Source organism: Brachyhypopomus gauderio, chromosome 1, assembly GCF_052324685.1.
Source record: "Brachyhypopomus gauderio isolate BG-103 chromosome 1, BGAUD_0.2, whole genome shotgun sequence".
Taxonomy (NCBI): domain Eukaryota; kingdom Metazoa; phylum Chordata; class Actinopteri; order Gymnotiformes; family Hypopomidae; genus Brachyhypopomus; species Brachyhypopomus gauderio.
In genome coordinates this window covers 46,756,256-46,780,332 of record NC_135211.1, presented here as the reverse complement: position 1 = coordinate 46,780,332, position 24,077 = coordinate 46,756,256, and the positions used below count along the sequence as shown (strand labels likewise).

The 24,077-nt window shown below is 49.1% G+C and overlaps 1 protein-coding gene across 1 annotated transcript in view; it reads left to right on the top strand.

The window, feature by feature from the left end:
- The window catches only part of fbxw7 (F-box and WD repeat domain containing 7), a 136,123-nt gene that overhangs the window by 89,341 nt on the left and 22,705 nt on the right, over window positions 1–24,077 (top strand). The window contains 3 exon segments of the mRNA XM_076996920.1: window positions 19,128–19,195; window positions 23,155–23,186; window positions 23,189–23,295. Coding sequence (XP_076853035.1) covers window positions 19,128–19,195; window positions 23,155–23,186; window positions 23,189–23,295 — 207 coding nt within the window.

The following is a 24,077-nucleotide window of genomic DNA, read 5'->3' as shown; positions in this document are numbered from 1 at the left end:
CTCTCTCTCTCTCTCCCTCTCCCTCTCGCTCCTCTCTCTCACTCTCTCTCTTTCACTCTCTTGCTCTCACTCTTTTCCTCTCTCACTCTCTCTCACACTCTCTCTCTCTCCCCCTCTTTCTGTAGCGTCAGTTAGCTCACCCGTTACATAACAGCGGATGAGTGTATTAGTCACACTAGTATGGGAGGAGTGGGTGGCCGGATGGAGCTGTGTGTGTGGTGGGGCACCTTACGGCTGTGCACTGCTGTGTGGCGCGTGCGTGTGTGTGAATATTCGTGTGTGGCGTGTGTGTAGTTTTTGCTGTGGTCAATCTTGATGCTGATCGTTGTATTGGGCCTGAGCTGATGGACACTGTGTCCTGTGTCTTCAGGGAGACTTGAGAATGTGCTTTCTCTGAACTGTCCTCCATCACTTCAAGGAGGAAGATGCAGTGATGGACCACTAGGTTGCTGACTGCTTTGCAGTCACCCAGACAAAAGCGCTGTAGACTGTAGGGTACCGATGCTCTCCAAGGAGTCTGTGTCTCTGGTATTTGGTATAGTTTTATGTTTGTTTTTTGTTCCTTTCAGGGTGGGGGTAGGGGCGGTATCTGTTGGAAGCTCTGTTTGTTTCCTGAATGGCTAATAAGCCAAGCTCGTTCCTGGAGCGAGTCTGCTTAGAGGGGGTCTTGTTTCTGAACTCTGGCCAGGGCGGTCCTCCTGACAGCAGCCTACCCAGCCTCATTACCATACAGCTGCCCCAGAGTGAGATGGCCTCAAACACTAAAGGCGCTGCCTTACTGTCATTGCAGTATCGCTCATAAGAGTTGGCCTCCATCAGCGGGTTGGAGATGCAAGCAGCCAGTTGACCAATGGCGTTCCTTTTGATAAGCTATTGTGACATCATAATGCACAAGTCCAGTTCAACACTGATGTAACAAACATTCTGATGTCGGGATTTGAATCCAGAATGTTGAGGACAGCGGAGGTCGCACTGAAATCCGGTGGCTGTTCCTTTATAGAAACGGCAGCTGTTTATTAGTCTGCTCCTCCCTAACTGAGTTACGAGTCTCAGCTACCCCTCTGAAGTGCTGTCTGAATGCAGCGTGGGTTTTGAGCAGAAAACCTCGGCATCCCCTTCTGGAAAATTGACTGGCACGAACAGCATGAGAGAATGACACGTGGTCTCCCATGGAATATCTATTTTTGGGGAGCTGTGCCGACCGAATCTGTTGGCTTCCTGGCTCTAGGAGAAGGTCTTGTTCTCATGGGAGGTTGCCGGCTGAGGTGCTAAGAGAAAAACCTAGTAGGAATCCACCTATCCTTTCTGATGAGCAAGTGAAAACTCAAATTAAATTTCAAAGTAAAAGTCCTTACAGTTAAACACAATAAGCTGATGCAGTGATGGTAAAGCTGTCTGTGTGTTTAAAAATATAATTGAAAATATAGTCTTGAAATTCATGTAATTACAGCACTTTATTACAAAACAACAACAGCTGGTTTGCCATCTGTCTACAGTGTTTTATGTCTGAGGCTTTTACGCTGAATTTTGTCTTTGAGGTTTTTGTTTGAGAGGTATGGACAGAGAGCTCCTGCTGTACGCAAAGCAGCTCTGATTGATATCATAGTGTGTTTAATTAAGAAACTCAATTTGTGTAATTCAGGGCAAACGTGGGCTGAAGATTATTCTTTGCCTATCACCGCCTCGCAGAGACTGCAGAAGCTTCTTGTGAAGCTCCTAGCGCCCAAAGATGGCGACAAACATGTCCGCGCCATTGGGAACCTGACGACACAGTTTTGCACGTGGGGTACAGGTGCATCTGCTAGGGCACGTCTGTCGTTCGGGGGGAGGGGACGTCCAGAAGTCCCTGCTGACTTGGAGAACAGGAGGAGCAGGTGTGAGGAAACTCTGTAGTCCTGGAGACCAATTGCATTGGTCCTGATGAGAGTCCCATCACATAACCTATAGAGTTCAACCGGGCCTCTCGGCACGAAACTCACAGGAAGGGCCAAAGATGCCCACTCCCCTGTCCACCATTGTAAGCCAAAGATATCTAGTGCTAGTGACTGACTGGTCTGGTAGCTGCAGTGATTTCTAACTGGAAGCAAATTACTGGTACCAGTATAACAGAAACTTTCACACAACAGTGTCACAATGGCACATTCAGTGAAGCTAGCAGTGTGAAATTTAACCATAGCACTCTATTAAATTTAGCTGAGCCTTTGAATGTGAAAACCCTTGAAGAAAGTTTTGATTGCGCCTTCTACGCAAATTCTATCAAGTCAGTACATAACTGAAATTCCCTCTTGCAGAAATGTTTCAAAGTTTCAAAAGTCTTTCAGTTAAAATAGAGGACTTGTAGCAATATCTGACTGGGGCTTTTAATAACAAACAGCGCACAAGTCACACATCTGTACCTTTTGCTGTTCTTTGTTACTTTTGTCACTTATTTTAGATCCGTGTTTTGAAAGTTTGTCAAACTCAGCCTGGGTTGTCTTTTTACCGAACGCTGCAGGCATCGGTGCACTGTTGCCGACGCACTCTGCAATGACTGTGATGTTGATGCTGTGATTTTGCCAAACGAGATGAAAAATGGAAACACTGCCATTCAGCGGAAGCTCTCCTGGAGGGGTGGGGGGGGGGGGGTGGTTATATCCAAAATGTATCGCTAATGTTGACGGTGGTAGTCAGAGGCTTCGTCTACCTATCACACTAACACGCTTTGACATAAAATATCATTAAACGGCCCGAGGGCTTTATATTCAGAGACCTCTGAAACAGGTTCAGGACCATACGCAGCTCTGACGATGGTAGAGAGGAAGAGAGGGTGCGAGAAAAGATCGGAGATCCCAAATCATTTTCTGGCACCTGCTAAATTTTTGTCAGGACTCTGATGGTGTGATATTTCTACTCCAGGTTCATTGCCAAAGGCAGGCTCTGGCATTTCCATTTGGATGTGGTTTTGGGTGGTGTTCTTTTTGTTGTGCTTGCTTTCGCTTCGTCACACGAAGGGCTCTTTGACCCAGCCAGATTCTGGAGGATGAGGACCGTAGGAGGCAGCATGGCTGCCTGATCGGATCAGTGTGAATATGTTCTCTCAGCAAGATCACCATTCTCACACTGTCCTTGAGTGTGTACTCCCTCACTAAGACCAGCCAACCTGGATAACGAAGGACACTGTATGTGGGACCACCAATATGGAATCCTGAAAAGGTGGCGTTGGGCGTTGGGTCCCCCCCCCCCCCCCCCCCCTCTGTTACCTCAAGGTGTTTTTCTTTTTTTTTTTTTTACGTTTTTGTTGTGGTTTTTGCAGTATGCCGGCCCACTGTAATATTTTAAGGTGCTCAATTTAAAGTACACACACTGCTGGCATCGTCTCCAGGAGCCTCGACCTTCTTGATATCTAGAAGAGTTTTAAGGCAGGCGGTGCGTGGAGTTTCGCCCTTGATCATTCGCGAGGAGATAAAGAAATGATCAGTCACCAGTGGCGTGATTAGAAGCCATTTTTGAGACTGACGCATGGACTGGAATGCAGAGGAGATGTTCAGCAGTCTCGTCACGATTTTTTTAAACACCAGTAGCAAAATAAAGACACAAAGTACTTCATTATCCCTCGGCTCACAGGGGGGTTTCAAACCAGCCGTCCTTGTTTTGATCCGTCTTTTCTTCCCGCTGCTGTTGAATACGTGGGCAACTGCATCTTGCTGACAGTTTTAATGGCCCCTGGCTGGCTGGAGGAGACCGAGACCTGCTCCAGACTCCACCTTCCACCAGATGGTGTTGCCGCGGAGGAAGGCGGAGTCACGGTGTGACGGATGATTAAGGGAGGTGCAAAAATCTTGCATAGAGGGAAACAGAAAGGCAGAGTGTCCTGGGCCTGTCAGGCGCTCTGAAAGGCACTGTGTCCTCTCTACAGCCTGGGCATACTCAGTGGATGCCGGCATCAGTTAGATTAGCCTGTGTTGGATTAGCCGGTGTTGGATTAGCCTGTGTTGGATTAGCCTGTGTTGGATTAGCCTGTGTTGGATTGTTTGCATTGGGATTAGCCTGTGTTGGATTGTTTGCATTGATCTTCCAAACCCTGATGCACTTCATCAGAAATTCATCAACTTTATATGGACTTCACATTGAAACAATAAAATGTTGCTTTTAAACCCAGATAGGAACCACAGATTAAGTTCTGTCCCCCTCTTCGTTTAGTTACGGCGGCACACCTGCCCGTCACCCCGGAAGAGAACGCGTATGTCACTGGACCTGTGTTTAGGACTTCACATGTCCTTTGGGACCCTGTCTCTACCTGGGGGCTTTAACTATGCATGAGATCGTCCCCCTGCCTAGCCGCCGGTGGACATCTATTATTGATGATGGACAGATTGGCCCTTTAAATAATCCACACGTGCCGTGTGTGCCCGTATCGGCCCGTAGGCGTCGTATCTTACAGGTGTTGATGTGCACCTTTAGGCCACCCGACTTTCGCACCTTTAAAACACACACAGTTGTTGCCTCAACTGTTCTGGTCTCCATGGAGCTGTTTTACCACCCCATAAGTTTTGTCTAAGGTAGCTGAGGTTGTGGAACAAGCTTCTGCCTCTGTCTCCCCAACGCAACTCTGAGATCAGAGGAAAGGCGGGCAGTGAGTTTAATGCATTTAGGCCACTGTTTGACATGGCCACTTAGGGCAGTGACCGTTAGTGACTCATCCCTGCCTTTGGTCTAACCTTTGTTCTCAAGTCTCTACAGAAGATTGTTCTTATTCTAGTGGCAGAAGGGACCAATGAGAATCCAAGAAGGGAGCAGCAGGGTTCAGCCCCGCCCCCTTTGGTCCCCCTGATGCTCTCAAACCCCTATTCCTGGGACCACACGCAGCTAGGTTTGAGGCGGCCAGCTGGGACTGCTTATTGTCTGAAGACCTTGACCGTGGAATGACCCTTTGTGGACACCGTAGGGTGCAGCACGGGCATGGTGTCATCCTCCGTGACAGTGATTGCTCTGTCTATCAGGTGTGATGAGTTTCACAGATACGCAGCCTGGCGCAACACCCCCCCCCCCCCCTTCTGTTCTTCTGTCCCTCCCTCTCTTTCTTTGCCTCCATCTCTCCCTCCCTCCTCCTGTTCCCCTCTTTCCCTCCCTCTAGCCTACATTCTTTGCCCTGTTGCTTCCTCGAGGGCTGACAGACGTGCCCGCTGGGCTCTCTTTACCCACACCCACCTGAGGAATGGCCTGGTGCTCTCTCCCTCCATCTCTCTCTCTCTCTCTCTCTCTCTCTCTCTCCCTCTCTCACACACACACACATCCCTGCCCTTTTTCTCTTCACCCCATTCTTTACTCTTTTCCATTTAGTCACTGTCACTGTTTGTTCTGTTTCTCTGTGCTACTCTGTCTTTCTGTGTTTGTTTAGCACTCGTTCTCTCTCTGGCTCTGGTTCTCCTTTGTCTGTCTGTCTATCACTCTCCCTCTGTCTGTCTGTCTGTCTGTGTGTGTGTGTGTGTGTGTGTGTGTGTGTGTGTGTGTGTGTGTGAGCGCCTTTCTGCCACGCCTCTCTTCAGTCCGTCGCCATTGCTGCTTTGACTAAGGTGAAGCTTCCTCAGTCTGAGAGGAAGGTTTACTCCTTCAACCTTGGTCTCTCCACTCACATGACTGCCTTTTCAAATCACTTGAAAATCTGTGTGGGCGTGGCCAGCTAACGCTGCCCCAGAGACGCTGTGTGTCTTCTACCTGTGGAAGTACCCTGTATGATCTTTAACTGAGCCTGAACACACTGAGCTCTAGTTGAGCCTGAATACACCGTGAGCTCTGACCGAGCCTGAACACACCGTGAGCTCTGACCGAGCCTGAACACACCGTGAGCTCTGACCGAGCCTGAACACACCGTGAGCTCTGACCGAGCCTGAACACACAGTGAGTGTGAGGGATCCTCCCGGAAGATCTGTCACATGGTGCTGCCTGGAGTCTTCCCACAGGGGCAGAGTCCAACGTACTTGAGCCAAACCATCTCCCCCGTGTGCGGGGCCGACCACACCACAGCAGCTGCCGCGCCCCAGACGTCCACCGCCTCTCCACCTCTGGACCAGTCCCCGGCCTCCATTCCGCCTCGGGCCTCACACACAGACAGGCGGAGAGCTCTTCCTCGCCCCCGGGGCCTCCCCCTCCTCCTCCTCCTCCTCTCCTCCGCCCGTCAGTGATGACTGTGTTGTTTGTGTGTGGTTAGCAGCCCGTAACCTATATATCTGTAGACTCCATAATTTGATTGAATCTGATGCCTCAGCTGCTATGTTTAGAACCACTCGTCTGCGCTGCTTCCGTAAAGTGGTTGTGGGAGAGAGGACTGAGGGGGAAACACGGGCTGCCCCGCCGAGGTAAACCTCGCATCCTCGGGGTAAAACCCGGAGCCCTCAGCTCTGCACAGCCAGGGTCAAGCACGTGTGACAGGCGTGTGAGGGCTACGCCAGAGTCTGCAGGGCAGTGCTGGTGGTCCACACACACACACACACACACACACACACACACAGTAATAGCTCCAGGAGTTTGATGCGAGGGTGTTATGTCTTCTCTCTTCTCTCCCCATACGGGCGCCATTGCTTTTGCATTACATCATCTCCACTTCACAGAACCACCAACCCAAACACAAAGATCGGGATACAGACCCTTTCTTATCTCTCACTTTCTTCTCTCTCCATCTGCTTTCATTTATGCAGCCTCTCTTGCCTTCTCCACCACTGACCACACCAGGCTCCCTCTCTCAAATCCCCCACTTGTGTACCGTTACTCTGGTACTTGAACGCAGACCCAAGATCAGTCTTGTGGTTTCTCCTCACAGTAACAACAGGCTTAATATGGACAGAGGGTCACTGATCTGGGATCAGCAGTGAGGTCCTGCAGGTTCTTAGTCTAAGGACACCAAAGGATTCCCGCTGGCCCCAGAAACTCCAGTACGGAGCTCCAATCAGACGGGGGGGGGGGGGGGGGTTGGTTTGAAGAGGAGCCCCCAGTGTGGCCAGTAACAAGTCCCAACATGCCCTGTGAGGAGGAAGAACCGGTGTTTCACACACACTTGTGAGTGCGCACGACACCTGCTGTAAAGGCCCCTGCTTTTGTTAGTGGGGCGCGCGTCACCGCCTTGAACACCGAGCATGTGGCCCCCTCTGTCCCAGACACACTCTTGTATCTGCACTCTTTAAAGTTGGATATCGGAGCATACGCAAAAATCCAGTTTTTGGATTTATAATACCTTCACTACCTAGTTATTTTATTAAGTATTAAAAAGCAGGAATATTTCTGATAACTGTTGATGTGTAGGAGTAAAGAATATTATTGATTAATGGCCTTGATCTCATCTACACTATCATTCTCACTCACAACCCCTCCCTTTAATCTTCTCTTGGTCCCTGTGTGTGTGTGTGTGTGTGTGTGTGTGTGTGTGTGTGTGTGTGTGTGTGTGTGTGTGTGTGTGTGTGTGTGTGTGTGTGTGTGTGTGTGCGCGCTTCTCCAGAGTTTATTTTTCCATGAGATCTCTTAGCCTCGCCTGTTCACACTGTGTATAAAGCTGCAGTCTCAACAGCCTCAGTGTTCTGCTTCACACAGCTTCCCCTAACCCCTCCCTGTGTCTTCTGAGCTCTGCTCTGTCAGTTACACACACACACACACACACACACACTTACTTACGTTCACTAGTTTGTGTCAGTGCCTCTAAAATATGAACAAACCCAGCACTCAACCTAAAATTAAATTTTAGCCTCAGACGCATCCGCTTATTCAATCCCAGTTGTCTTATCTCGTTTCCCAGGAGCTGAAACAGGGGTGAATGTGTGTAAGAGTCTAATCACCGAACCCCTCCAGCACGGTAACATCCCCAACACCCCCACCCCAGAGGACCACACACTCCAGGGTCTCTGGTGTCGGTCTTGGTTTGGTGTGTGTGTGTGTGTGTGTGTGTGTGTGTGTGTGTGTGTGTGTTCAACCCAAAGCCTCTCGCTGTCTCCTTTGGTCGTCCCCTCCACCACCAGAATGCACGTTACTGCATTGTTGGTTGAGCTCAAGCTGTAATTTGGGCCTATTTTTATCAGTGTGCTACTTTCTAGTGTGAGCGTGTGTGTGAACATGTGTGTGTTCCTGTAGTGCACATTAGTGTGTGTGTGTGTGTGTGCGCATTTGTCAGCATGAGGGTGAGAGTGTTGGACCCTTTCTGCCGATATCCATCTTCAAACTGCACAAACAGCCAGTGTGATATGATGTCAGTGCATCACTGAGTGCACAGACTATGCTGTAAAGGTCAATGTCTAATGAGATGGGTGTCCATGATAGAAGATGGGACAGTCAAGCAGTACCTGCACTGCTGAATCACCGATGGGCCCACACACACACACACACACACACACACACCCCACTAGAGAGGAAGGAAGCAGATGTGCTTAAGTAGGAACTTTCTGAATAATAATTTGAATGTGCTGCAAGAAAAAAAGGATTTAATTAATTTTAAAAAATAAACTTTTTTTTTTTTTTGGAGGCTGAATACAGAAAATGAATAGCAGATTTCCTGTCTCACCAAATGGCCTTAAACACACACGACTTCGGGGTAGATCAGAACAATCTGGGTGGACCTATTTGCCAGGTCCGGACTGAGCATGCTCCGTTGGCCACTTTCATGAGTCCACTTCCCAGAACACTCAGAAGCATCACTTAGAAAATCACAAGAAGGCTTCAAATAAAAACAATCAAACATTACATTATATAGGCCTAGCTATCAAATGTATTGCCTCTGTTTAAAGCTTTTTCAGTCTTAAGAGCCCTAGAAGTATGTAAACCGTTTCATGCTATATCTAATCATCTGATTTTATGCATTAGACATTTACAGAGACATTGTCTATCCCCAAAGCAGCACCTTCAAATCTTGAAATGGCCTCTTGTACAGACTTTGCGTGTAGATGCGGTTATAGTTGGGTATGATTTATGAGCTGTATTATGAGCACTGTTTAGAACATACCTGTCTGACTAGGTATTGTTCTCTAAAATGCTTAGTGTGTCTTTGTGTATGCAAATGTGCACATGCACACCTGAATGCATGCACGCACGCACACACACACACACAAATACACACACTTTGAAAGCTAATGTGAGAACGTAGATGAAACCAGAGTAGGTTAGAGACCTTCCATTGTGAACTTCACTCTTTCCCTGAAGGTCAGTTGGGCTTTGAAGAGACGCCTCTTTGGTTCTGTGGTAGTGGGTCAGGTGTTTGAACGTGTTCTGCCTCTTTAACGTTCTGCAAATGCGCCACTGTCGGCACAGTGCAGCGCGGAGGTCGGAGGTCAGAGGGCCTACCTGCCCACTCCCCACTAGTATCCCCACCTGGTACATGTGAAGCCCTCATCACCGAAGCCTCTTGGAAGACACACGTACCTGTCCCTGTGTGTGTGTGTGTGTGTGTGTGTGTGTGTGTGTGTGTGTGTGTTGACAAGGGTCAGGATGAACAGTACTGGTGCTCAGGCTTCGAGGGAGAAGCTTCTTTATATCTACTCATAAGACAAAGCACCAAACTGACCTCATATCAGGGAAATGGATGCTTGTGGCTCTCTGCCCAGTCTTTCTGTAAACAACATTTTAATATGACCCTTTTAATCAATTTGAGGGTTTCGGTTTCTGTGTGTGTGTGTGTGTGTGTGTGTGTGTGTGTGTGTGTGTGTGTGTGTGTGTGTGTGTGTGATAATAGCTCATGTCATTCTGTCTCTGTAGTGCATCATTAATTCATCAGTTTAGTGCTTATTGGGGAGGTTGTTTGTTTTTGTCAGAGCATCGCCGGCTCCCTCCTTCAGATCCTAATTGGTTGTATTTTGAAGGCAGGTTGAGGCCTGAATTTTTACAACAGGAAGTGACTCTGTCTGGTAACATAAAAACTGACCTTCCACTGTCACTGGACAAATTAAAAGTCCTGTTTAGATTTTGCAGCAGGATAAACAACCTAAAAAAAACAGTATTACTTCAGCCATGGTAGTTTATATCATTATCTCATTGGCCTGTATGTGTGTGTCCTGTTAATCTGAATGTACGATGGTTTTGCTTTTAAAGTGTTGACGTTTAATGGGCACGAGATGCAGCCTTTCGCATTTGTCTTCTCTTGTTAGAGTTTGAACACGGTCCCTCACCCGCACTCCCATCTCTTCACTGTTAGCAGCAGCAGAGGTCTCAATGTTGGCAACATCATACCGCTAGCGTGTCTGGCTCCTCATTTCCTCGGGGAACCGCTATAGTAATCGCTGTATGCTCGCTCTCCCAGCTGTTAAACCTCAGTGCTGCCCTATCACAGACGTCTCCCAGACATCGCCCTGCGTTCTGGGTTTGAATCTCCGGCTCTGGTTAATGGATCCTCTCCGATATTAAGAGCGTAATTTCCCGGCACTGTTCCGCTCCTGCACCCATCTGGGCTCAATTTAGCCAGCGCCGTTATTGTTTGTTTGCCACACAAATTGGACGGCGAATCCCAGCGTCTCCATGCATCATTCTCCCTCATTATCCATGCGTCCGTGAGAGGCCAGACGCGCGTGGGAGGGGTTTCCGCTTCTAACCCCGCCCCCCCAGTCAGACATGATGGAGCGCTGGTTTGCAGTCGAGCTGTAGGCTATACGTCCAGGTCTAATCGCTAATCGGGGGTGAGAGCAGATGGTAACATTGTGCTTGGAGGGCCACGCTGAGCAGAGGCCGAAATCGTTAACCCCTCCCACCCCCACCCCATTCGTTAACCCCCCCCTGGGTCATCTGTGTGCTGGACAGGAATGTGTCCCAGCCTCCCCGACATCCTTCCTGGACGCTAACTGGGACCAAGGCGATAAGAAGCCCCATGGAGGACCCAGTCCACAGAGCACAGCCTCCACCTCTCACTCTGCTCAGCTCCCTATCACTAGGGTGGGGGGGGTTAAAGGTTCAGAAAACTGTGTTCATCGCAGTTTCCCCCCATTTCAGCACGTGATAGGAACATTGTCACTGCCACAGTGCAGGACTACTGTGGCCCTCATTTAGCCAGCACTAAGACGGAGCCACATTCCTTTCATCCCAACGGCACATCTCTCTTAACTATGAGTTAGTAAGAGCAGTGTTCGTCTGGTTTTCCATGAGGAACACCTGCTTTGGGATGTGTGTGTGTGTGTGTGTGTGTGTGTGGGCTAACCTCTCATCTGAGGGAGGCTCTTTGGACTCAACCGACAGGGACCTCTCACATGCCATGCATTCCTCTGGCTGTGTAAAGTTTGCCCGGGTTTTTGTCTGTGGAAGGCGAGAGAAAGAACTAGACACACACACACACACACACACACACACACACACACACACACACACACACACAAAAGTCCCGCTGGGCCCCTCTGACATACGCGCGCACACACATTCATTTAGAGGTTGCCACGGCAATGTACAGACAGAAGAGAAAAACAGAAGATGAGTCAGGACCTCGTCATTTCACCTATACACTTTTTTATATATAAGCACACAGAGTTGCTCCTACCAAATGCAGTGGCTGAACTACTGAATATTGAAACATCCTTCAGAAAGGAGACACCTCCAACCTGTACTTTCAGTTTGGAACCTGTCTTGATTCACTTATGGCTGGTGGTCTCAAGGTGGCCGTGTTCGGGGGTTCCTTCCCAAGGCTGGGGTCATCACGAGCTCTCAGTGCCTCTCGTCGCCTGCCACATGTCCCCACACACACACACACACACACCCAATGGTGATGAAGAGGAGATGCAGACTATTCATCAACGGATTGCCTGGAAACTTGTGACAGGTGCAATTTTGCCCCTAACAGCGGGCAGCAGTAAGTCATTGTGGTGGTGCTCTTTAGAGAGCGGGGTGAGACACACTCTGGTGCTGCACCACTGAACACTTCCATCAGAACACCACGTGCAGGACAGTGTGTGATTTACACAAACCCACTGCTCTGTTCTTTTGTGTTTGGTACATGCACCGTGCACGTTTCACCTGTGTTAGACGGCTGAGAGTAGAGAGAGCTACAGCACCGGGAGGCCTGGATTCACTGGTTGATATGCTGCTCTGTTTGAACATGCACTAGCTGTACATGAGCTCAGGTTTAATTCTACCCAGTGCACAGATCAACCTCGAGTCTGTAGTGTTCACGCACTGAAAGTACAACTACTAACAGTTCCAGTAGTGGTACTACTACTGAAACGGTGCTACTAATGATACTATAGTTGTCATTTTATCCAAGGGGGCAGCGCTTTTAATACATTTTAAAATGAAACTCAAAGTATTTCACATTTGTGTGCAAATAAGAGAAAAAGAGAACTTGTAATGAGTATAAATCTTAATTTCATCTTTTCCAGCACATCTAGATGCTTCCACAGACAAGCTAAATGTGTTGGGAGCGTTCAGCCCTTCACACTCAATAAAGTGTTTGATATTCCACAGTGATCGTTCCGCTCCTGAATACTGTATGCGCTCGCTTCTTTTCCTGATTTATTTGTGTGTAATGAATGCTGTCAAACCAATGGTAGAGATCACATTTGCTGGCACTTACCTGATCATTTGCAGGTTTCATTTGGCCTGATGAGACTTTGATGAGTCTTCTCACACCAGTACTAACCCCGGTTAGGTTTGTTTATTCTGTTTACATCACCCCAGATTATCCTCTTGTTTCTGCCAGGATCATCGAGAGGTGCTGAATATGTAAATGAGGTGTCAGAACTCCGCTTTGCTACTCCGTACAGTTGACTAATCCAAAATCTTTCACACCCGATCGCCCAATCAGCAGTTCGGTTACTGGGAGATTTGTGAAATCTGTCACCTGTGTAAAACCTGCCCCGCCTTCTAAAGTCCATTGTGTGGGGATAATAGTTCTCATTAGCTTCACTGGCTATGCAGTCTCGCTTTACTGTCAACACAACAGATCTGTTTCACGCTCTGATGACTTTGAACTCAGTGGGAACTGACTGATACTGTAGACTGAAACTTGGAGCTGGATGTAGCTTCATTACGAGGTTACTTCAGGGTGCATTGTTTCCAGACAAACAACGCCACCATCATTTTTAAAGTGTTCGGTAGCACGGGAGCTCAAAAGGCGAAAATTAGTCATAACAAAAAGAATGAAATGAGAAGTTATAGTGACCGTCGGATCTCTGCCTGCATGTCTGGAGACCAGGAGCTTCTGGGAGTGTGTTTTTGCTGCCTGGAGGCCTGTGAGTTTGGGGAGATGTCCCGACATGTCCGGAGAGAGGTTGTCCCTCATTCGTTTAACCAAAAAAAAAAAATCTAGTTTCATCCAAGCTGATGACAATGAACAATCTTATTTTTTGATTGTTGTCCATCATAATGAAGTAGTTTGGCTGTTTTTCTTATGTATACTGCACTCTGGGAGAAGAGCACACTCTCTGTACTTCAGTGCGTTGACGCCCTGTTTTCAGGTCATGTACTTTGGTCTCTGATGGTTTTCAGGAATGACCTCTCCTTTCACATTCGTAAATATTTAAAATATGCAGGGCACACGTGCACTTTTCTACAATGCGGCTTGAGATAAAAGAAGCGTCCTTGGTGAAGGTTTAGTGAGTTTTTACATTTTTATCGTTAGTCCAATTACAATACGGATGTTCTCGGATGATCTCTAATTATGCAGTGCTCACACAAAGCGGCCCCGGGTGAGAAATACCGCATGCTCGGCCATGGGGAAATAACGGGGGGGGGGGGTGTGGCTCTATATTCACATGCAACGTGTTCGGCGACCGCAACAAGTGTAGGAAGCGCCCGGGCCCGTTTGTGCACGACGCCCGCATTCTCTCGCAGTTCGCGCGCGCGTGCAGCCGCTTCCTGCGCTCCGTTCCTCCCGTTTGATGCTCTGCGCCTCGCGCCACTCCAGCGCCGGGGAATATGTAATCCGCCTCGTGCAGCCAGGCAGTATCGGGAACGCCCGAAAGAGGGCAGGGCCCTCCGCTTCCTCGCGCCTCCTCACCCCTCCCTCCCCTCTCTCTCTCTCTCTCTCTCTCTCTCTCTCTCCCCTCCCTTCTCTCTATCTCTCCTGTTTTTTACCCTCGCCCCGTCTCTCTCGCCTCCTTATTCTCTCGCGGGCTTGCGGGGACGGTGAGCGGGGCGAGCGAGCGCGGATCCTTTCACTCGCGTGCTGATCCAGGTTCGGTGACGCCGGGCTCCACTTCCCCGGGTTCCGCCGCACGCGCGGACGTCCTGTGACGTACATGGACGAGCATGTCCACATCAGAGGCGGTTCTGGATCCACCTGAGCACACGCAGGTCGCGCTTGACGAACAGAGATCTCTGGACCCGACCCACTAGCTGCGGAGGAACACACCGGATTACAACCATGGGATTTTACGGCACCTTAAAGATGATTTTCTATAAAGTGAGTAGGACGAGCCGGTGTATTTGCTGCATTAACACACACGAGCATCTCGCGGGGGTGTCCGCTCCTGTGTTCACTAGGCGTCCGCGCTACGTCGTGTGTCCGTGAGAGACGGAGCGGTGACGGACGTGAACGTTGCGGCCACTGCGGGGAAACACGGTCCCACTGACCGCGGCGGAGGCCAGCCAATCACCTTGTGTGATACTCGTTACCACGACGGTCGTCGGGATTTTCCGTTATTACGACCCCCTTTACTTTTATGAGGCGTGGCAGGGGCATCTCCGACTAAATGTGCTCCGACGCACGTTCATTAACGGAACGGAAAGAATAAAATGTGTTTTGATATGCCGTTTGTAAAATACAGAGGATTTGAAGAGCGCGAGCTGGCGCGCGCGCTGTTATTTCTGTGTTATTCTTGCCCATCGCAGCGCCGCAGCTGCACCTGCGCTCGCGCTCACCGCGCGCGCAGCGGCATCACGGCGTCGCGCGCAGCCCCGTCGGCGTTTGATCACCCCGGGCTCGAGGGGGACGCGGGGAGTGGATGATTTAACGCGTTACGGCGCTGCCCGTTTGTGGAGGCTGCAAACGCAACAGTACAGCAGCTCCCGGACACACAAACCCGGGATCCTCCATTGCGGCAAATCATTTGTACCTGCTTAACATTCAGTTTGGTTTAATGTTGTGTGTGCAGAGTCTTCTAGCAGTTCGGTGCGCACACACACACACACACACTCTGCGCATGCACTGTTAGTGTATGACTAGGCATAATCGTGTAATTAAAACAGGGTGAGATGGTTTTGTGGACGCGTGGGCGTGTTGTTAGTAAGACTGGACGTCCTGTTGAACGTGTGGGGTGTTTCTCCTGCGTGTTGAAGGGTGTGTGCCCTGATTCTCCGCCGAGCGACTCACCGTCTCGTTCATTTTCGTCATGCGAAGTGTAAGCGACTTGTGTCGCAGCGTCGGCGCCTGAACCTCGTTTAAAAACGTCCGAATGAGAGAGGGAATCTGTGGTGAACACACACACCGCCCCGGTGGGCGCGTGCTGCAGTCTCCGGCGCGTCTGTGATGGCAGCAGTGCGCGTGTTGAGTAACGTCCACGTGAAGGGGCTTCCTTCCTAATGAGTCCTGTTGAGGCACCATGGAGGGGAAACGCCACAATAAGTATTGGTAGTTAGAGGTGTTAGTAGGTCTACGCGCTCAGTACTCACGTGGGAGGTATATATATATATATATATATATATATATATATATATATATATATATATATATATATATATACACTTCATTTTTTCCCACATCAAAATTTAGGCCCAAATTACCTTGAGTTTGACTGCCAGACAGCAAATCTTTGCTGAATTATTGAGACTGAGTTGGTCGTTAGATACTTGATCAGTATGTTCTTTTGCCTTACTGCGTTTTTTGATTATTACTTTTACTATTATTCATTTTATAACATCCAAACAACAAACCGTTTTATAGGTGCATATTTTGCCAGAGTAACATTGTTGTGCAGGACTGATGATTTGAAGAGATGTGTAATCGGGGCTGCTCCGGGCCCTGGTGCTTGATCCAGGGAGGGAGTAACCAGTAGATAGAACGCACTGCTGTCGGGGTTATAATATTAGTTTTTCCAGCCATACATTCTCCACATGCCTCTTCTCCCTTTCTTGTGGATGTTATCGAGCTCCTGGTTCCACTTGTGAGGGCAGCTTACCTTCCACACCTGAGAGGAGCTTCACATACCTGCACACACCTGACTCACTCAGCAGCTGCCCCACGAGTGCAGAGCACAGCAGCCCCTAGCACAGCCACATATATATATATACTTGGCCCGTAATGCAGCAGGAAAGAACTTGTGCTGCTGTTTGTTTCTTCATGCTACCAGCTGCCCCAAACACAGTCACAGTTAAGAGAACGTAATCACTTGTTAGTTAGACATCATTACACGTGTGGACAAACAATGCTGTAAAGGTCAACACACTAAGCACAGATCTGTTCGCTGGCCCTATAGCGAAACCATTACTCTGACACACGTTACATTGTTTTTATTCTCAAGATGTCAAGGAATAAAGAGCCGTTGTGTGACTGTACGGACGGGGAGGGAGGGAGGGAGGGAGAGAGGGAGGGAGAGAGAGAGAGGCCTGAGGGCCTTTGTGGTAAAGCCACAGCATGGTGTCTCCTAACAGTACCTGTGTTTGTGGTGAACCAGGGCTGGACTCTGCTAACTGTAACTGTGCTAACTCCACTCACTCAGACTGGGCTGCTCTTCAGGGCCGAGGTTAATTTGACAGGTGCACTAAATATTTGGGGGGGGGGGGGGGATTTATTCCCTGTTCTGTGTGTGTGTGTGTGTGTGTGTGTGTGTGTGTGTGTGTGTGTGTGACAGCAGATACGCACATCCCTAATTCTACGTGTCTACTTTTAACTTCCTAACTCGGTGTGTGTGAGTACATGCAGAGTGTGTAGTATATAGTGTTTTAGTGTAGTATATAGTGTTTTAGTGTAGTATATAGTGTTTTAGGGTTTGTGTTTGTACACTTCCCAAACTGCTGATTCTCCGAGATCACACTTCCCTGAAAGCACTACACGGGCTGTTTTACACAAAGACATAACATATGCGTCCCATAACTCCTGCGTTCACACTGAAGAATGTACATAAAGGCCACACAGCTGCACGCTGTTTTCATCTGGATTGGAAACATGTTCTTATGGATGTTGGCGGTGACTGCAGTAATCCCACGTCCAAACCCCACCGTTGAATCCTTCATGCACACAGTCACTTCCAAGTCGGTCACCTTATTGCGATATCGATTGCTAGATTGATGATCCGTTCGTGGATGATTCGCTCCGCTCGTGGTCGTGTCTGTTCATGCTGTGTTCACAGCATGAGTTTGTCTTAATCAGAACCCCAGCGGCTATTTCGTGAGTGAATGGAGTCCATCTCATTGTAGCAGCAGTGCTCGCAGAAAGATGGAGCCTAAACCATGTCAACGGAGTGTGTGTGTGTGTGTGTGTGTGTGTGTGTGTGTGTGTGTGTGTGTGTGTGTGTGTGTGTGTGTGTGTGTTGTTGAACGGGTAAGAGCAGTAGACCATTTGTGGACTCTGGACTCGTGTCATTAATCTGTGTGGTGTATGGGAAAGAACTAAAGTTAATGCAAGTCATAAAAAATGTTTGCATGCACGTACACGCATGTGTGTGTACGAATTAGTCATTACTCTTGTTCATCTGATTTTTGTCAACATCCTTGCGACTTTAAAACCAATGTTCAATGCACAAAGGGCTCCTATTGTGAGAGCCTGTTCCTGTTGGCTTCCTGAAAAGGCCAGTTCTAATTCGCCTATAGTACAGACCCATTTTAGAGACTGTATGCCCCTAAAAATAGTTTTATTCAAATGTGCATTAGGACCTCAGTGTGAGGACACTGAACCTTTGTTTTCCAAAGAGATGCTCAGTAACCAGGCACCAAGTATGCACAAAAAAAGAGGGCCATCTCTGTTAGTGTGTGTGTGTGTGTGTGTGTGTGTGTGTGGTGGGGGGGGGGGGGGGGGGGGGGTGTGAATAAAGAGGCCAGTAAAGAATAGGTTTGCTCCATTTTCCCCTCAGTACCGATATAAATCAAGTTATTTATTTATTTTTTAATCTCACGCCAGCATAAAAAAACCCATTGCTCACCATTGCTTTTTGTGAGTTCACTCAGATGTCACCTCTGTGTGTGTGTGTGTGTGTGTGTGTGTGTGTGTGTGTGCGCGCGCACACGTCTGCCTGCATGTCTGTCCTGAGCAGCCCATTCAAAAGAGCCTGTCTTTTCAAAAGTCTACCAGCCTGATAAACCTGACTGCTTGCTTTCAATTTTGGAGACCTAGTCCATAATCCTCACTTGTAGATAGCTGTGTCTCCTCCCACTACTCAATATCAGACACCCAGACTCAAAGTGAAGATATATAGGGTAATATGGGTAAAAAGCCAGATGACACCCAGCATTCTTAAACAAAACTAGATTCTAGACACTGAGCTAGTGTGCTATACCCGTGTGTGATCATTGTGAAGTCACTCAAGTGTTTTTTCTCCGTTCACACTTGTTCATTTGCCTTTTAAGTTCTTTTTCTGGAACTTTCTAAACCCCATCTCCATCAGAATGTTTGTGTGTTACCATTTACAGTTATTACGGTTCCCAGCTGGTCAAGTGCTAGTTCTGAGTGTACCATTGTGTGGTTGTAGGTTGGGGGGTTTTAACATGTTTAGATATGCACCACACAGTCTGGATTTTGGTAGATGGGCTCATTGTAAGAAGGTTAGGTGTTAATTACCTCGCTGTCTAGCTGACGTCGGTTCCATTGGTCCCCCCTACGCCAGATCTCTTGTGTTTCTCTTCTAACCCTTGAGAAGAATAACTGTCTCTGGCTGTTTAAGACCAGAGATAAATTACATTTAAAATGTGGTGGGTAGCACTTGTAATTTCCAGTGGGCAAATCCCTTAAATGTGTTCAGAAGGCCAAACGATTCTCTAGAAATGCTTTTAAAAACATTCCCTTTGTTTTCAATGGCGAGAAGTCTAAGACATCCCCCCGCCGTTACTGACTATGGTAATGAGTGCATTCATAATTTGCCATTAGTCTGTTTTCTGCCCTGTTGTACCGTTTTAAATGAAAAACCCAAACCTAACTGTGCCCCCCCTTCTCTCTCTCTCTCTCTCTCTCTCTCTCTCTCTCTCTCTCTCTCATCTCTCTCTCTCTCTCTCTCTCTCTCTCTCTCTGTCTCTCTCTCGTTCCCTCTGCCTACCTCTCCTTTGTGTTGCAGATGAAGAGGAAGTTGGACCATGGCCCTGAGGTTCGATCATTCCCTTCAGGGAAAAAGCCGTGTCCAAGGTACAGCATCACTCTGAAACACCACCAGAGACGCCGGCAGCTCTCATCACTCATGTTGGCTGTTTGGGAATCCAGCGTGATGCTTGAACTGGGGAAGCACTGAGAAACGATTACGCTGCAGTGTGGTCACGCGCTAAAATGTGTGTTAGACGTGTTTGCTTGTCCTCTTCTACTGTTTGACCCGCTCCCCAGGTGTGTTTGCTTGTGGTGAAAGACACCGGTGTAGTGTAGTGCTACCATAGCGAGACAGGTGTAGAGCTTTTAGGGTGTGGCACTCCTGTGAACATGAGACGCAGGTGTAGGGCATTGGGGCGTGGGTAGTTCTGAGAGCGTGAGACGGAGAGTGTAGGGCATTGGGGCATGGGTAGTTCTGAGAGCGTGAGACGCAGGTGTAGGGCATTGGGGCATGGGTAGTTCTGAGAGCGTGAGACGCAGGTGTAGGGCGTTGGGGCGTGGGCAGTTCTGAGAGCGTGAGACGCAGGTGTAGGGCGTTGGGGCGTGGGCAGTTCTGAGAGCGTGAGACGCAGGTGTAGGGCATTGGGGCGTGGCAGTTCTGAGAGCGTGAGACGCAGGTGTAGGGCAATTGGGGCGTGGGCAGTTCTGAGAGCGTGAGACGCAGGTGTAGGGCATTGGGGCGTGGGCAGTTCTGTGAATGAGACAGGTCATGTGACTGTGCAGAGCAGTGGAGGTTAGCTTGGTGATACAGCTGTAGCTGTGCATGTAGGACGCAGGCGTAGAGCAGTAAGTTGTGGGCATATCTGTGAACATGAGACTCTGGTGTAGAGCAGTAAGTTGTGGGCATATCTGTGAACATGAGGCTGGTGTAGAGCAGTAAGTTGTGGGCAGATCTGTGAACGTGAGACTGGTGTAGAGCATTAAGTTGTGGGCAGATCTGTGAACGTGAGACTCTGGCGTAGAGCAGTAAGTTGTAGGCAGATCTGTGAACGTGAGACTGGTGTAGAGCAGTAAGTTGTGGGCAGATCTGTGAACGTGAGACTCTGGCGTAGAGCAGTAAGTTGTGAGCAGATCTGTGAACGTGAGACTCTGGTGTAGAGCAGTAAGTTGTGAGCAGATCTGTGAACGTGAGACCTCTGGTGTATAGCAGTAAGTTGTGGGCAGTTCTGTGAACGTGAGACTGGTGTAGAGCAGTAAGTTGTGGGCAGTTCTGTGAACTTGAGACTGTGTAAGAGCAGTAAGTTGTGGGCAGTTCTGTGAACGTGAGACTCTGGCGTAGAGCAGTAAGTTGTGGGCAGTTCTGTGAACGTGAGACTCTGGCGTAGAGCAGTAAGTTGTGGGCAGTTCTGTGAACGTGAGGACTCTGGCGTAGAGCAGTAAGTTTGTGGGCAGTTCTGTGAACGTGAGACCTGGTGTAGAGCAGTAAGTTGTGGGCAGTTCTGTGAACGTGAGACTGGTGTAGAGCAGTAAGTTGTGGGCAGATCTGTGAACGTGAGACTCTGGCGTAGAGCAGTAAGTTGTGGGCAGTTCTGTGAACGTGAGACTGGCGTAGAGCAGTAAGTTGTGGGCAGTTCTGTGAACGTGAGACTCTGGCGTAGAGCAGTAAGTTGTGGGCAGTTCTGTGAACGTGAGACTGGCGTAGAGCAGTAAGTTGTGAGCAGTTCTGTGAACGTGAGACTGGTGTAGAGCAGTAAGTTGTGGGCAGTTCTGTGAACGTGAGACTGTGGCGTAGAGCAGTAAGTTGTGGGCAGTTCTGTGAACGTGAGACTGGTGTAGAGCAGTAAGTTGTGAGCAGATCTGTGAACGTGAGACTCTGGTGTAGAGCAGTAAGTTGTGGGCAGTTCTGTGAACGTGAGACTCTGGCGTAGAGCAGTAAGTTGTGGGCAGTTCTGTGAACGTGAGACTGGTGTAGAGTAGTAAGTTGTGGGCAGATCTGTGAACGTGAGACTCTGGCGTAGAGCAGTAAGTTGTGGGCAGATCTGTGAACGTGAGACTCTGGCGTAGAGCAGTAAGTTGTGGGCAGTTCTGTGAACGTGAGACTGGCGTAGAGCAGTAAGTTGTGGGCAGTTCTGTGAACGTGAGACTGGTGTAGAGCAGTAAGTTGTGGGCAGATCTGTGAACGTGAGACTCTGGCGTAGAGCAGTAAGTTGTGGGCAGTTCTGTGAACGTGAGACTGGCGTAGAGCAGTAAGTTGTGGGCAGTTCTGTGAACGTGAGACTCTGGCGTAGAGCAGTAAGTTGTGGGCAGTTTCTGTGAACGTGAGACTGGCGTAGAGCAGTAAGTTGTGAGCAGTTCTGTGAAGGTGAGACTGGTGTATAGCAGTAAGTTGTGGGCAGTTCTGTGAACGTGAGACTCTGGCGTAGAGCAGTAAGTTGTGGGCAGTTCTGTGAACGTGAGACTCTGGTGTAGAGCAGTAAGTTGTGAGCAGATCTGTGAACGTGAGACTCTGGTGTAGAGCAGTAAGTTGTGGGCAGTTCTGTGAACGTGAGACTCTGGCGTAGAGCAGTAATTTGTGGGCAGTTCTGAGAACGTGAGACTGGTGTAGAGCAGTAAGTTGTGGGCAGTTCTGTGAACGTGAGACTCTGGCGTAGAGCAGTAAGTTGTGGGCAGTTCTGTGAACGTGAGACTCTGGTGTAGAGCAGTAAGTTGTGAGCAGATCTGTGAACGTGAGACTCTGGCGTAGAGGCAGTAACTTGTGGGCAGTTCTGTGAACGTGAGCCTCTGGCGTAGAGCAGTAAGTTGTGGGCAGTTCTGTGAACGTGAGACTGGTGTAGAGCAGTAAGTTGTGGGCAGTTCTGTGAACGTGAGACTCTGGCGTAGAGCAGTAAGTTGTGAGCAGATCTGTGAACGTGAGACAAGTCACGTTTAGCATCTGCCTCTGCTGCTTCCTGCTTGTCCCAGTAAAACTGATTTCTCTCCCTCTCTCTCTGTCTCTCTCCGTCCCTCTCTCTCTGTCTCTGTCTCTCTCTCTCTCCCCTCCCTCCCTCTCTCCCCCCCCCTCCACCTACTTCTCTCTCTTCATTAAGTGCCGGAGCGTCAGCACTGAGTTGTCTGTAGGGCCGTTCCACTAGTTGCTATGGCGTTGAGCCTGCGTGTCCCTGGAGGTTTGAGGATATGGTCCCGGGGACGCGGGCTGTGGTGAAATCTCTCACAGTCTGCCTGCTCCCAACTAGCTGAGCGTAACTGAGCACAGGATAAAGACAGACTGCTGTTGCATAGGCACAGGCAGGCTGCGTGGCCAACCATACAGAGTGAGATGGGGCTACAGAGGGGGGAGGCACAGATACCCCTCAGCACTCTAGTGAAGGCACTTATTGATTAATGAATTCATTCCTCTACAGATTGCAGAATGAAGATGTAAATTCTCTCTAACGAATGTCCTAGTCAGTGGGATAAAGCAGAGAGCCACTATGTATTGGTTTATAAGAGAAGTTACCTGTAACAACAGGCTTTGACGGTTCTCAGCTAAGTGGTTTCACTTTAACTTTTGTGGCTATGTAAAGTTGTGACTGAATAAATGAAACGTTGTGTGTGTGTGTGAGAGAGAGAGAGAGAGATGCAGTGTGTGAGCTATGCTCATCTCCTTTGGCAGGAGCTCTGTGTATTCTCACAGGGCCCAACTGTGCTGTCTCAGAGTCTGAACTTCCTACATGTTATATTGGGGTTCACATCTCTACACAGACTCCTCTACTCACTCCTCATTGTCTGGATTTCTCTGCTGCCTTTAAAACAATATTTATTGTGCTATTTTAAGAAACACTTCTGAAGCCGACTACCTCAAGCCCACTCAGAGTTCTTCTTCATTCATTTATTTGTTTAACGTGTTTAGAAATTTTGCCAACTGATGAGAACTGTGGGGACCGTACGAATGGAATATCTTTGGGATCGGACTTTCAGGAAAAACTGTTTAGATGACCAATCATTGGTTGTGTTTGGATATTGCCATAGTAACCTGCCTCTCTTTCCCTCTCCGTCCCTCCCTCCTCCCTCTCTCTCTCTCCCAGTCTCACTTCTCTGGTCCCGTACCCCACCACTCCCACACCTTTGGGGACTTGCGGGCGGCTAACGGCCAAGGCCAGCAGAGACGTCGCATCACCTCCATACAGCCCCCCGCCGGTCTGCAGGAGTGGCTCCGCACCTTCCAGGTGTGTGTGTGTGTGTGTGTGTGTGTGTGTGTGTGTGTGTGTGTGTGTGTGTGGGTGTGCTTCTGGCAACCAGTTTAGTCAGTGCTAGAAGGTGCTGAATGTCTGATGCTGGTTGCTGTGCAGTAACAAAGCCAGAAGGTTTTTTTTTTTTAAGCAAATTCCACCCCTGAAACCCTACATATTAGTATTCTCCGCCTCTAGAGCTCCGCAAATTAGCATGGGCCGCCTCTGGACGCTGCATACGTTAGCGTGCCACCTCCTCTGAAAGCCTGTAGGGCCGGTATGGTTTCTTCATAAAGAAAACTCGCTCCTGTAGATACGGGCCACCTGAAACGCCTCCTGTGGGACGCCACTGTCAGTTCTCCGTTTGCCTTTGTTTCTGAAAATGGATGTTTCCTCCCGCACGCTCTCCACGCCCAGGACTAGGGGCTGGGATTAGATAGTCCCTTAACTCTGTGCTCACTGCACTGCACTCATCATTTCACAGTGCGTCTGTTCTGAGAGGGCTTTGTTTATTTATTTGTTTATATAAATAAATATGCCCTCCGAGTGCCCTTCCCTTCTAAATGAAATCCTGAAAACCGTCCTGAGTCAGCAGCACGCAGCCCCGCCCGGCCCGGCCCGACCCGGCGGCGCTGTTGTGTGCTGCTGATAATAGCAGGCTTGTTTCCACGCCCTCAGCACCAAGCCAGCCAGCGTCGAGCACGGAGGAGCCAGCGGGCTGCGTGAGCTGAAACTCCAGCCGTAGGACAGCTCCCCTCGCCAGAACCTGGGCGCGGCCC